At 36.0% G+C, this 14,887-nt stretch overlaps 1 protein-coding gene across 1 annotated transcript; it reads left to right on the top strand.

Annotated features, from left to right (window-relative positions):
- The first annotated feature begins 541 nt into the window (after positions 1–541).
- Positions 542–12,911, top strand: LOC106664672 (zinc metalloproteinase nas-8-like). Its single transcript, XM_014390630.2, has 5 exons — positions 542–726; positions 7,346–7,522; positions 12,198–12,500; positions 12,565–12,698; positions 12,768–12,911. Exons 1-5 carry the CDS (start codon positions 576–578, stop codon positions 12,870–12,872), a joined length of 870 nt encoding a protein of 289 aa, XP_014246116.1. The 5' UTR covers positions 542–575; the 3' UTR covers positions 12,873–12,911.
- Positions 12,912–14,887: the final 1,976 nt, after the last annotated feature.

Below are 14,887 nucleotides of genomic sequence, written 5' to 3'. Positions count from 1 at the left end.
TTATCTGCCCGACTTTTTTTTTCATTTTCATTAGCAATTTACGTTTTTAGACAAAAAAGTTTAATAATTGAGTGAAACGTTAAAAAACGTGAAACTTTGATTAATATATAAAAATATATACAAATCAAGTTATATTACAAGTGGGTGGAATTTTTTGCCGTGTATTTCACTTTTACTAGGTTCATAATGGCATGAGCATAAGTGCATAGCTGCTTAAGTTCATAGCGATCGACAATATATAACGTTTTTCTCCCATTTTCCATGTAAAAAATTAATTCAGACAGCGAAATACGAAAAAAAAGGAAGAAGCGTGAAGATAATAATGAATGTATTGTGAGGTGATAAAAACAGGCGTGCCTTCTGAACCATTACTCACGACACCGTGGAGGACAGATATGCAAATCTCTTCGATACCTTGGACGTCCGTCGCTAATAGGAATTGGCAGAAGAAGAGGGGATGTTCTTCTCCTTTGATAAATCAATTTCGAGATAAACGCACAAACTTTGGAGGGGAGGCGAACTATTAAAAAAAGGAAGGCTGCCTCGCTTATGCATATGTTGAAGGTGTATTCGCAATGCCCGCGTTCAACCGAGCTCTCTGCGGTTACTTCTTGTGCTCCTTCGCTTTCGCGTACCAAGAACTAGGGCATGAAGTGGAACAGGGATTGAACGATCTGTTGGATGCTTTTGGAAGTCAACTTTATCAAGCACCCAAATTTTCAACGGGTCAGTTTATCAGTTTTTTTCTGTTAAATATATTTTTTAAAAATCATACCATTAATAGATCAATAACAATATAATCATACAAATCACAAATTCAAATAAATATTTGGATTTTTTTTCATTTTTGGAAGTTTACTGGGATTTGTCAAAATAATTACATACAATCAATATTATACAGAATAATAGGTACGTTATCATTAATTAATGTGTAAATATTACATCCAGGACAGGACGAAAAGATCCTTGAACTCATGCCATTGCACTAAATGAAATTAAATTAAATCTACTAACTTGACATCCTGACAATTTTAGAAATTCGATTAGCTTACCTTAAATATCGGGTTAGCTCACTAAGCCAACTTGGTCATTAACTTTTTCTTTTAAAATTTAAGGCCCTTATTTTTTAACACATTTTGAAAGTCCTATCCATTCTAAAAACATTGATACCAGAAATGTAAAAAAAATTCGATTTATTCTGTAGAAATTGAAGTTTTCCTTCAGACCTTGATAATTTCCATTTATGTTAACTGATTGTTTTTATTTATTTATATTTTTTAATTATTTTATTTGTACCCTATACATATTAGTACATATTATTAATGTGATCACAGATTTTTTTTCACGCGGTCCAGCCAGGGATGCATGCACCTGGAGGTCAGATGCCATGAGAGCCAACGATGGCATTCGGGTGGCAAGGAGGTCTCGAGGACATAGTCGGGTTCTCGGGATGGGAACGATCAGAAGGGTTAGGATGAATCGGGAGGTTGGTGTGAAGCTTTGGAATCGGGAATGGATTCGTTGTGAACAGTGAGGTTACTGACGTAGCTTTGCTGATTTATCTGAGAACTTTTGACTGAAAGATTGGATGCGCTGGTTGTCGGATAGCTTGGAGAATGTCACACTTCACAGGTCTACTCCGTATGACCAAAGTGGTCGCAGTAAAGTTTTGTATAAGGTGAGTTTAGTGTTGATTGTCAAGGCGGATTTCGGTCCTGGAAATGGTCGTATTTTTTTCCACGCTAACCACTCGGCTACCGCGGCCCTCTGGTCGTACTTGTTCAATTCTTCTGTTAAGTTGTTGTCTCTTAAGTCTCGTGTGGAATTCCACGTCAATCTGCTGTTTAGGTATAGGCCTATTTGCCTTGCATGGAAATCGGTTACTGTGTTGTTTCTGTACAATGGAAGATAAGACTGTTTTTTTCATCTTCTTCAGTCTTCGATAAGCTCAAGTTATTCATGTATGTTGGAGGTAGCTTAGATGGAATTCGATTTAGGGGCCAAAATTGCGGTATCGTCCGCATATGTGATATTAGCAGTATAAATGACAAAGGTTGGGGCGAAGACAGCTCCATTGTGAGACGCCAGCTTGTATCTGTCTGCCTTCCGAGACTCGTTGCCCCACATCACTCCGAAGCAGAGGTCGGCTAGGATTTGAAGATAAAAGAGTTGGTATGATACGTTTAAGTTTATATAGCATACCCGAGTGCCAACCACCGTATCAAAAGCCTGTGCTACAATCTTTAATCTCTATAGCTCAGGAGATAAATAACTCGGAAACCTTGTTGGATCACGGAATGATGAGAACAGAAGCCAAATTGGTGAGAAGGAATGATTTTATGAGAATCTAGAAACAGTAATAAAACCTTTAAAAGGAGTCTTTCAAGGATTTTGGACCTTGAAGGAATAAGGCTGATGGATCTGTAAGCGGATATGACGTTGGGAGGTGGCTCAAGGTGTTCTTAGATGTTAGAGGTAGCTCACGGTGTTCTTGGATATTGGTGGATATTAGAGGTACCTTGGATAGGATTCGAGTTACAGGGCAAAATTGCTGTACTAGAATGTATAGGTAGGTCAGCGGTGTAAATGATATAAAGGATAGGACCAAGACAGCTCCCTTGTGGGATGCCGGATTGTTTCTTCCTAGAACTCTTTAAGTTAACTTTAACCTAACGTTAAAAATTATTTAAAGTTAGTTTTAAAAATAAACACAAGTTAAATTTTCAAATTTCTTCTTTTTTAACCAGTTACACGATAAATTTAAATTATGCAAGGTCTGAAGGACAACACTAATATCTCTAGAACAAGTCGATGAAATTTTGAATTTTTGGTATCGCGTTTTTGGTATTACATTATTCCATTGCATTTGATTTCAATTCGTACTCAAAACATTGAAAAAAGCGGATTGTTTAAACTTGGTCAGTCCATTGCAAACGTTGGCAAGTTAAACACCCAAGTTAATACCAGAATTAAATTAAATCTATATTTTTTTACATAAATTTTGCTTTCCTCTGAGTATTAAAATTTAAACATAGCCTGCTTCTTTCTTAAATATTTGATATGATGATACAATTTTTCGGCCTCAGGCTTCACCTTCGATAAAGGAAGTGGCCGAAAAAGAATAGGCCATCTGTCAGACACCCATCGCTATATGGTTCAGAATATTTCTGAATGAAATAATTAACCACGAGGGAGTGAGAACAATGCGTAAACAAACCCACGAACTATCTCAGAATCAGGAATCGTTTAAAGGAACAATCAAGGAGCAGGTCGCCAACTATTTCCCACTATGTTAATCAGCAGTGGGCGGATTTTATGTCGAATATTTTTTTAAGGCGATGGTGATTCGCAAATAAGTAAGTTTTAGTGTCTGCAAGTCAATAAGCAACTTTACAGGGGTCCTCTATGAGTCGATAGTCTCATGCACAAGGATTAACACAGACGGATAGTACATACATAAAATCAATTCTAACGAAAAGGATATAATAACAATTGACAGCTTAAACAGACCTTTTCAATCGACAAACGAAAATTATTGACAAAATGTTAAAATTACCAACACCCACGATTGTCATCCACCGGATATCGTAGGCACCTCCTACGTTAGGAACATGGTTATTGTCCATAATTAAAATGTATTCATGAATTGATTAAAAACCGTACAGTTAGATAGTACTGACTGAAGTAAAACAAGCCGAAGATAATTATTGAGAGAGTCCATACATTTTTTTCTGTTTCCTGAAAAAAGGTCAAATTTTCAAAAACTTTTCCGTCCAGTACCTACTCTTATTCTAACATCGTACCTATCTGACTGTTACACCGGGTTAGGCACGGCACAGTGATATCCTCTATCTATCTTTACCAAGCAGGCGTCCCACAAGGGAGCATTCTTGGACCTCTGCTTTATATCGACAATACCGCAATTTGTCCTCTAAATTTAATCAAACTACCTCCAACGTCCATGAATCATATCGAAGAATTGTGCAAAAGGTGGAGTACAAGTCTGAAGAAGAAAAAAAAACAGTCTAGATTTTCACTGTACAGCAACAGCAACAAGATACCTATACTTAGGACTATACCTCCTTTACACAGTATATACTGATAGATAGATATATAATGATGTTTATATACAATAAAAATTATTTTACAAAAAATATTCAGTACATAAAACATCCTAGACAATAGCCCACAGGCTGTCTGTCGAGTTGCCAAAAGAAAAAACATAGAATAATATTAATAATGTTAATAATACGAATACTAATACTAACAATACTAATACAAATAGTCATAATTTACACAATACTCTATTAATAATTGAAATTATCGATTAGGAACGCTCTGTATTTTAGGGAGTACAAAACATAATTGTAGAGGGCCAGTTCTGCCCATTCAAAAATGAAATTACTTCATTTTTTTCTAAAAACAATTTGCCAAACCACTTAAGTCTGAATTCCTTCAATTCAACGCCAAAAAATTGAAGCCATCCTCATACACACCTAAATTACACAAAGCACAACGGTACCTTCCTCATTTCTGTGGACCGAGACCTCTTGCTTTCATTGTCACACTTATCATATTCAAATTATAATTTTTATTTAAATAATGGTGATTTTCTCCTAATTCCAGATTCAGTTCTTTATATAAACCATGGAAGACAGACCGTTGTGCTCTTAATTTTAGTTTATTTTTAAAATCAGTTCTTAAAACATCTACCAAGCTTTCCACACTATTTTTATTTACGTCGGAGTAACTCAAGGGGGTTAAACCGTGTTGTAGACACAAATTGTCAAATTCTTTTGCCCAAAATATATTCCTGTCAAGGCCAAAATTCGAGGAGGTCTAGCAGAAGACAATGATAAAACTTTTTGGATGTATGTCAGATGCAGGCTTAATGTGTTGAAAAACAATGGGTCAATCCCTGTCTCTAAATATAAGACATAATCAGGTGTATCCTTTCTTAGGAAAAACAACCTTTTGACAAAATATTTGTTCACTTTCTCCACACTGTCATACCATTTATAGCCCAAAACCTGAGCACCACACAGTATAAACTGCTGACGTTCCTATCTTTCCAGAAACAATTCTCTCCCCTTTTCCTGACAGCAATTCCCCCGATAAGATCCAGTCACGGCATACAGAAACCTTCCAAAACCATTTGCAGTGTGTCGACGTTTAGTCCAAAAAGTGGAGAATAGATGCAACGAAGAGGCAATACATTAATTTCACACCTGACACACTACTCCACCGGTCGTGGAATGCCTTTAACGGGATTTCACTGCCTCCTGTTGAACGCGTACTTTGGGCTTCACTTGGGCAGACTAAAAACTATTGTCATCACAACTCGAGAGACGATCCAAAATCTTAATCTTATCGTATCGAAACTCTGGGTGGCAACTAAGCATTCCTAGAAGTAAAAATCAATTTGTAAAAAAACCTTCAAAATGTAAATATATTTTATTTTTAATCCAAAACATAATTTCGTTCGTTTTCTATAACATACGTTCAAAGTTCTAGTAGCAGAAATATCTCCATTTTCTAAAAGTCTGCCTTAGACGAGAAATTTTTTTGAGTTTGATTTTTAGATATTTTCGTTTAAAAATTCCCTAACTTTATACAAGGGTTGTACAAGTAAAAAAAGTAAACAACAACAAACAAGTAAAAATCTGAAGGGACGAGGTCTGGAGAGGTGGGCAATTTGTAACCAGCCTAACTCGGCGATGTTACTCTAGTGAGACACCTGTGTTAGGCCTGCTGTCATGATGAAACACGACGTCGTGTCTATTCACCAGATACTGATCTCTTTTTTCTTTCAACTCTGCCCCAAGACGCTCTAGTTGGGTACAGTGTACTTCTACCGTATGGATTTGATTGTGTGAAAATTATTCCTCGAATATCCCACCGAACATCTCCTGGGTAAAAACAACTCCCTCATGATATCTTGGGTACCAGGACACAAGGGAATTTTGGATAATGAAAAATCAGTTACACTGGCCAAAGGAGGATCTGCAAGATCATAGTTCCTGAACTTGTCCTTGTGATAACAAAAACAAAAACAGAATCTTCCATTATAGATTAAAAAAAGCAAAAGGAGAAGTAGATAAATCTAGAGGTACTAGGCACAGTAAGCTTATGTCAAAACAACCCTCACCAAGACTGGAAAACTCACTGCTACAATTAAAGAGGGCTAAACTCAGAGGCATTTACCAGTCACTGGCATCTAAGAACACATCTACGCAACATGGGCATATTCAATAATAACTTACAATTACCACGAAATTAGTGAATTCAATAATAACCCCATTTGTAGGTTATGCAAAATGATGAGGAAGAAACAGCCACCCATATCATTTCGAATGCGAAGCAACCGCAATGGAAACATAACGTAGGATTCAAAGAAACCGCAGGGTAAGGAATTGTTGTAACGACAGTCAATGACTTAGTACTTCTTAGCTTCATAAAGAAGGATCAAGTCAATTGCATTGAACTAAGTAACTAAGTAACAATAAACCAGAAGGCTGCAGTTGGTAACGAGGGGAATCGTGCAGCAGGCAGCCACGTCTGCTTGATGCAAGTTTTGTTGCTTTAGCCATTAGTGCTGATTGAAACCTCGTCGACAGTCGTCTGTCTACTTATCACAGCCTCTGCTTATTTACAGGCTGTAGCACGGAAGGCGAGACAATTGTTGAAGCAGTGGTTTCACTTCGTGTATAACTTGATAACCACAGGTGGTAACCACACTACGTTATCACCATAAATTTCGATAGGCATCTAAGAAAGACCACGTCTTATAGTAAGGAATGCCTCAAATTGACTTTATCAGCATCAAACAAAAAGTAAGAATATGCCAGGAAAAGACTGCATCGACCTGATTCCATTTATATTTATCAAAAACATAAAAAATGTTCCATATGAAAGGTGAAACCAATTTCTTATAACACGACCAAATCTTTGATTGTTATCTTCAAATGACATTTACAGCACTTATAAAGATAATTTTCCAGGAATATAGACAATTTTTGTAATAAATTCATAAAGGAACCGTCAATTCTTTTCTAATCGTTTCTTGAGAATCCCATAAATAATTAATAAATAAAATTTAAAGGAAGCAGAAGAATTGAAATGGAAGGTTCAATTGGGAAGCGGTTGTCGCTCATCTGAACAATAGCCAGGCAATCATTGTCGGTTTATTAATAGAATATATTCAAACCTTCCGACATCCAAAGGTCCATTAGTTAATGATCCCGGCAAGGTCGTCAAATGTCATCTACAGGGACAAGAGACGAATCAGCATATTCCTGCAGTTTCGGGACCGTTTGCTATTTCTTTAATTATCTCCTTCCTGCAGGTGATCGAGTTGCAAACTGGAGGGAGAGCGATGGAGTCAATCCTGAAGAAATGGGCGAATACCCGGAGGGTGATATCCTCTTTCCTTTGAGGGACAGCGCCGCCAGAAACGGGATAACGACGCTATCTTCGAGATGGAAAAGAGGAAAAATCCCCTACGTAATCTCAGGCTCCTTCAGTGAGTGTTTTTTTAATTTATTTATATGTATAGATTTAAGGTGATTATCCATTTTTTGTCCATTTATATACCTTGTTACACGCCTTTAGAAGGATTTTGGATCAATGGTTAATGCTCGATCCTACATGGAGCATCTGTGTCATTTGCAAACTGTAATTTTTACTCCATCTATTTTCGGAAAATCACTGGTGTATAACAAGTAAAGTAGTGGACCTAGTATGCTACCTTGTGGCACTTTTACATTTACTGTTGTTATTTCTGAATATAGGCCGTCTTGTTGGACTCTAAAATGTTATAGTCGTTAGCAATGTTGGGACTGAGATCTTTAAGGAAATTAGAGATCGCCTGTAAACACTTAAACACGTCTTTAGACATATTTAAGGTTGTTTTGCCCTGATGATGACCTTAAAATAGGTCGAAAACTGGTCAGTAGCAACTAAATTTGCTGTCTTCTTCAAAACCATACCTTGATCCATAGTGTTTGTAAGTGAAAATTAGTCGATACTGAATAAAATACAGAAAAAAGATTAGGCGGGATCTACTTCTTAGGTAGCCTCCTATTAGCTTACTTATGAGTCCGCTATGTTCCAGATCTTGTCAAAAGGCTGTGATTCATTAAAGATAGCAGAATAAATTACTTTTTCTTCGAATGATTTTCTATTATGTCTTGTTATTAATCCAAGTCAGGATGGTCTGCTTGTTTTCTACAATGGGTTGTTTTAGTTTTAGTAATAATTTTTCAAAAAGTTTATAGACTGTAGGTAGTAGCTAGAGTAGTAGTATGAGATGTTGGCCTATAATATTGGACTTCGTTCGGCGGTTTCCACGGTTTTTGTATCATGATAAGCAAATTGCCAAATGCTGGGAATATATTTTAGCTTGACTGCAGCATTAAATAGATATGTAGTTTAACCCTTTTTTGTTACATTTCTCCAGTGTTAAGAAAATACAGGTTTTTAATTTCTTGTGTTATTTCTCTGCGTGAAACTAGCTTTACATTTTTTTCTTGTGAGGTGATTATTCAATCAAGTAAATTGCCAGTGATGTTTTCATTTTGTATGAAAATTTCGACAAGGTGGCTGGCAAAAAATGCGGTCTTTTTCTCTGCTCTTTCTCATCCATGTACTGTCCTCTTTTTTCCAGTTTAATTGAGCATCGTGCTTATTGAGTGTTCAAAAAATGCCCAATACACACCAGTTTCCATTTTGAAACCGACCCTGTAAATACGGTGGTAATACGACCATTTATCAATAAGATGACACCGCAAAATACTATTTACCGTTCACCTACCAAATTTTGAAAGTGAGGGAAGAAAAAAAATAAATTGCCACCTAGGTTTTAAGTGGAGTTCTAGAGATTCTAGAATTAGCAATATGTCAATCGGAGTAGATTTTAAATATTTATTTAAATAATTTTAAATAATATCCCAAACACAGACGAATACTTTTACTTAGAACGATCACCCTTTAAAACCCTTACATACAAAGTGTAAGTGGTAATAGTGCTTTCTCAGTACTATTACAACTTTTACATGTACTACATACTTTATATATACAAAGTTTACAATTAGCTAATATTAGAGTAGTATTCAGAGTGTGTTAAAAAATACAACACAAAAATTCAAACAATGTTAATTTCAATACAACACTTTACCATTATTCCATACGAAAAACTTATTACAATACATACTGTTATTTTTTCTTTAAAAATCATTTTTATTGTTTTATTTATTTAATATTTTCTTCATTGCTTCTTCAACTTTTTCTCTCATTTTTAAGCAGCAGGTACATTATTCTTAAGACAAAAATGTAGACTAAAAAATCTTACGTTTTTTAGTAGTGAAGGGAGGTGAAGGATTCATTGAACAAAAGAGATTCTCGAAAATTCGTAAAGCCAAATCTGGTCTTGATCTTCCTATGACCTCTCTCACCGACTCACACTCTCTCTCACTCATTTATTCATTCTCACTCCCTTTCACCCACTCCCACTCACTCACTGTCACTCATTCCCACTTCTCTCTCACTCTCTCACTCTCTCTCTCTCCTCTCCCACTCACCTCTCTTTCTATATTTATACCTATCTATCTATCTCACTCCTTCACCCACACTCTTATCTTTTTCTCTCACACCGTCTTTCTCGTTTACCATCTGTCGATCTCTCTCTTTCACTCTCATTCTCTCTATATATCGATCTAACTCACTCGTTCACCCACACTCTTATCTTTTTCACTCACACACTCCCTCTTTTACTATTTGTCACCCACACACTCTCTCTCTCTCTCTCTCTCTCTCTCTCTCTCTCTCTCTCTCTCTCTTTTTCTCCCTTCCTTTGTGTCCGTACGAGCGTATATTTAATAAGTAAAAACAGTAAAATATAAGAAAATAAGTTTTTAAGGCCAAATTCAGTTTAAATTTATGCCTCCTCGGCTTTTCTAGTTCCTCACTATTTCACCTTTCAAAATTTATACAGTATTTTATACAATAAGAACAAAAAAAGTGGATCTTTAACGGACAGAAATGATACGTAACTATGATTTAGGGATGTAACTGGTTCTTTTGGTTCTTGTTATTTCAGCCAAATCGTATTTACCCTGTGAAATACACACATTCGCATACGGGATTTTTGCAATCCTCGATTTTTTAAGACGGTAAACGAAACCAAGTGCTGATATTCCCACGGGATGCAACTTCAAACTTAGTCGACCATCTTTTCAGATTGAGATCACGGACTCTTCAAAAATGGCAAAGAAGATTTTACAAAAACCGAACTCGTGATGAAATGGAACATCCGGTGGGGCAGCAAAACCGACTTAATTGTACTGCTGTGTGTGAATAGACAGCGTGTTACCCAATTCGCACATATTTGGAGAGCTATTTCAATGTATGCTTCTTCACGACGTTATTTGCTCAGCCTTGTTCCAGTTATGAAGGCCGTGCGAGGGAGAAGTAAAGATGGTTTTCGCGAGAATGAATCGTGAATTTCATTTCCACACTGTTTGGAAAAAAAGGCCTTATTTGTTCAGTATAAACAGCAATATTTCAATGTACTATGCTGCTGTTTACGTAGCGTCTTATATAGAATTCTAAAAAGCATGCTAAAATATAGCATTCTTATAAAAATGTTATGCTTAAAATTGAGCTGTTTGTTCTATAAATAGAAATGTGTACATTTATCCATGTATATATGATGCAGTTTGTCAGTCAGTCGTATGATGTACATATAAACTTCTGCAAAAATTATAAATTTACCTACTTTAGTGGAATTTTTTGTTTTTTATTAAATCAGTTTGACATATTACCTGTTTGTTATCAATTATATCTCGGTGTAAAATATAGACGAGTTAATGCTGGTATATAAGCCTGGAGAATGACCCATCCTTGGTGTTGGCAGTCCGGTCAGACAAGGGTCTTATCCATCCGGCATCGATGTTGGGATCTTGATGCTGTCAATAGCTGGGTCATTTCAGCACCCAACATAATCAGTTACTAAATCCAAACCCATTCACACTCTCTCTCAACCCTTTCTTGTCCTTCGATATCAAAGGGCAAGAGCATTTCAGTGTAAATCAATGTAAATTCTGTGTATTGGCAACACTAATTTGTTTGGTGTCAATCTAAATCTTCATCAAATTTTGTTCAAAATTAGCAAGAAATCCCGGGTGTTTAGGGTTGACGCAGTTTTGAACCTGCTCTGTTTTTGCTAGCCCTTTGGCAACACTGATTTATTTAGCGCCAATATATAATCTCTATCTTGGAATCTTCTATCTCCGAACACTGCATCTTTTTTGAATTGTAATAAATTGCAAACATAAATTTTTTCTATCCAGTTTTACATTCTTTCCTATTTACGTAACATTCACACCGTTAGGATGGAGGAGTACTCAATAATCGTCCATCCTTTACACCTATTACATAACTAACCTAATTTCAATAATCCGCCATCGACACTCACACATTCACTCTAATAAATACATTCTCTCTCAACGCACGCTAGGGACACAAATCATTACTATATACAATAAAACAACCCTGTTTCCTCCAAGAATCGGAACTGGAGACCAGATACTCCCTGTGTGCTAAAGCTCAATTCAAATATTTGGTGACATTCCTACACGCTCTCTTTACGGAGCCAAGGGATTACACCCTTCAATTAGGTGGGACACATCAAACAATTTTCTCTGCATGCCGAATGGGCGAAGCGTTGCCCCAAAAATAAGTGTCTCAATATTCCTCCATCACCAACTACACATATATAACTAACCTAATTGAGGGTCGTTGGGGAACATTGTTCCGTCTGCGACCCTCTCACACTACATATTCAAGCTAATAAATACATTCATTCTCAACGCACGCTATGGACGCAAAATGTTCCCTGTTTCCTCCAAAAATCAGAACAGGGGACCCAGATACTCCCTGCTGTATTCAAGCACAATTCTCATACCGGGTGGCATACCTACACGCTCTCTATATAGAGGAAGAAATTGCACCATCCAATTTGGTAGGACACATCGAACAAACTTTCTCTGCTTGCTAGACACATACGAGAACTTTGTCCCAAAAAATATTGGTACAGAAGCATTCAGTTGAAGTTGTATATTATTAATTCCACTTTTCAGATTTTAGATTATTGTTTCCCAGTATATTTTGAATAATTAATGTAATTTCTTATTGTACAGGCTACCAAGACAGGCAAATGTTAGATCGCGCATTTGATGAATATGCGCGGCTCACATGCATCAGATTTGTCCCTAGGTCGACTGAAACCGATTATCTATACATCACGAGCGAAAATACAGGTTGCTGGTCTTCTGTGGGCAAAATCGGAGGTGCCCAACAACTCAACTTGCAAAGTCCAGGATGCTTGACACAACTCGGAACGGTGATGCACGAGTTGATGCACGCCATTGGTTTCATGCACGAGCAAAATCGCTGGGAAAGGAATAGATATGTGACAATTAAATTTGAAAACATTGAACCAGGTATTTTATCTTCCGTTTTTTTATATAGATTCGTATTTTTAATATCGAATTTTTTTCCTGAAAGGGAAAGAAATTAATTTTGAAAAAGCAAAAAGGAAAACAACAGATGGTCAGGGGATTGAGTACGACTATTCAAGTGTGATGCATTACTCCGGGACGGCATTTTCTATCAATGAACAACCTACAATAGTAGCTAAAGTTTGTAATCGCTTAAATCTGAAAACTATTATACTATTAATTAAACTAATAATTATTGATTTTCTTCAGGTTCCCGGTGTCAAACTAGGACAAAGGGTTAACTTATCGAGGAAAGATGTAAAGAAAATAAGAAGGATGTATAGATGTAACAAGGGCGTTTCAAACATAAACTAAAATAATTTATGTTTATTTATTTTTGTATATATTTATCTGTTTGTACCTTTTTGTAAGATAAAAATTTTCAAAGTATTTTGGAATTATTTATTCTTAAAAGAAGAGACCATAAAGGCGATTAAAGAAACACTGGTCCCCTTCATAAATCTATATTCTAATAAATTGACCTGGTCCCTTAGGAGGAAGATGTAAAAAAAATTCTGTATGTGAGAAAACACCCCCGGCTTTCTTAAGAAGGGCTACAGGAAACCCAACAATTGACCTGCCCGCCCGAGTACCATCTTTATGTCATGGGCACTCTTTGATGAGATGTGACTGAACAGCCTTTCTCTACGTGTGTGTGTCAGACGGGTGTGGCCTATCCTCAGTCATGATTGAGCATGGTCATATCCTTTCATTTTAGACTCTCAAAGGTATATCGTTCATAATTCACAAGAGGTTCTTGGGCGACCTAGTCCACTCTTACAGCATTCTTTACTGCTCATACAGCTTTACTGGGCCTTGGGACTTAGTTCGATCTGGAGGGCAAGACATCCCAACTTTCAATGCCTATCTGCACGTTCGTTGCCCTCGAGCACAACTTTTCTTTATACCCAACTAATATCTCAAGCAACACCAAAGGGGTCTACCAAAAATATCTCTTTGTTTGCTGATACCGTGCTCAGGGAAAGACGAGTATGAGTTTGTCATTTTAAAAACATAAATTTAGTTCAATTAATTATACTTTTTTTTCTAAACTCTTGGTTGAGATGAAAAAGTTGATGTCACAAGCAGGATTCGAACCCATGACCTTCAGCTCAATACGCCACTGCTCTAACCACTGAGCTATCGTGACTAGTGACAAGTGGTTTGAGTAGTTTTAAATAATGAAATAGGTTAGTTATGACTACTAAATATTACCCTACCATTATATAATTAGTATAATTAATAAATATTTTGTTGTTTAAAAAAAATTAAAATATCTGGATTGTACACACGGTGGTCTGTCGGAATATAATAATAATAGAACTAAAGGTAAAATAATATTTATTGTTGGTTGGATCAAACTGTGGATCAAAAAAGTATTGGCACACTTAACTTGTTTTACATTTCAATTTTAAAAAATCAAAACAAATTTTGTTTACATATTTCATAAAATATTTAGAAAAATACATTATTCAAAAAGAAAAATTGAAAATTTACATAATGCAACAATTAAGTAAAATAATAATTTTTACACAATCAAAAAAGGATTGGCATAATTTTTTTATTACTTATAAGGTTTTTATGAACTGGAAACCATTAATATTTTGTCATCTTACCATTGGCATCTATGACAGCCTGTATCCTCCTTGGCATCAGGAAACAAAATTTTGTGAAACTTCTTGCCCAATTTTATGCCCTTCCTCAAATAAAGTTTCTTTCAACACATTTTTTGAAGAAATTTTATTTTTTCTTACTTTTAGGTCCAACATATACCATGTAAGTGTTCCATTGAGTTTATGTTTGGAGTCTGTGATGGTGTTTTCAATTGCTGGGGAACGTTGTACAGCATCGATTCTTTTTTGTTTGCTGTGTGCTTGAGATTTTGTTGAAAAATAAAAGTGTCTTTTTCCCCCAGCTCCTCAGCACTACTTTTTAAATTATGCCACAAAATGTCGACATATTTCTCAGCTGCTGTCCCTCTAAGTCAATGGCGATAAAGTTGTCTATACCATTCAATAACATGCACCCCCAAACAAGGATGCTTCCATTTCCATGTTTTACAGTGGGCCTCACATGGCGAGCTTGAAACTCAGATTTTGATCAAACGTACTTGCAGTCATTAGATCAGAAATTGTTGAATTTACTTTCATCTGAAAAAATATTGCTTAGTGGCACATGCTTTGTTATCATTGTATTAGTAATAATATATTAATCTATTGAAATAAAATGGCTATTTGTTTTCACTGGAACTAGTAGTAAACATTTAAGCTCTACCAATACTTTCTTGGCCCTCAAAATTTACTCTGTTAAGTTTACTTTAAAATGACTTT

This window comes from Cimex lectularius, unplaced genomic scaffold, assembly GCF_000648675.2.
Source record: "Cimex lectularius strain Harlan isolate CLEC.00 unplaced genomic scaffold, Clec_2.1 scaffold23, whole genome shotgun sequence".
NCBI classification, from domain to species: domain Eukaryota; kingdom Metazoa; phylum Arthropoda; class Insecta; order Hemiptera; family Cimicidae; genus Cimex; species Cimex lectularius.
The sequence above is the reverse complement of the archived record's forward strand: the minus strand, read 5'-3'. Positions and strand labels throughout refer to the sequence as shown.

Bases quoted from the DNA above. Each gene is read 5' to 3' on its own strand.
- LOC106664672 (XM_014390630.2), top strand. From the start codon at position 576: ATGCCCGCGTTCAACCGAGCTCTCTGCGGTTACTTCTTGTGCTCCTTC. The intron at 727-7,345 runs GTCAGTTTATCA...TCCTTCCTGCAG, and splicing joins AGCACCCAAATTTTCAACGG to GTGATCGAGTTGCAAACTGG. The intron at 12,699-12,767 runs GTTTGTAATCGC...GATTTTCTTCAG, and splicing joins AACCTACAATAGTAGCTAAA to GTTCCCGGTGTCAAACTAGG.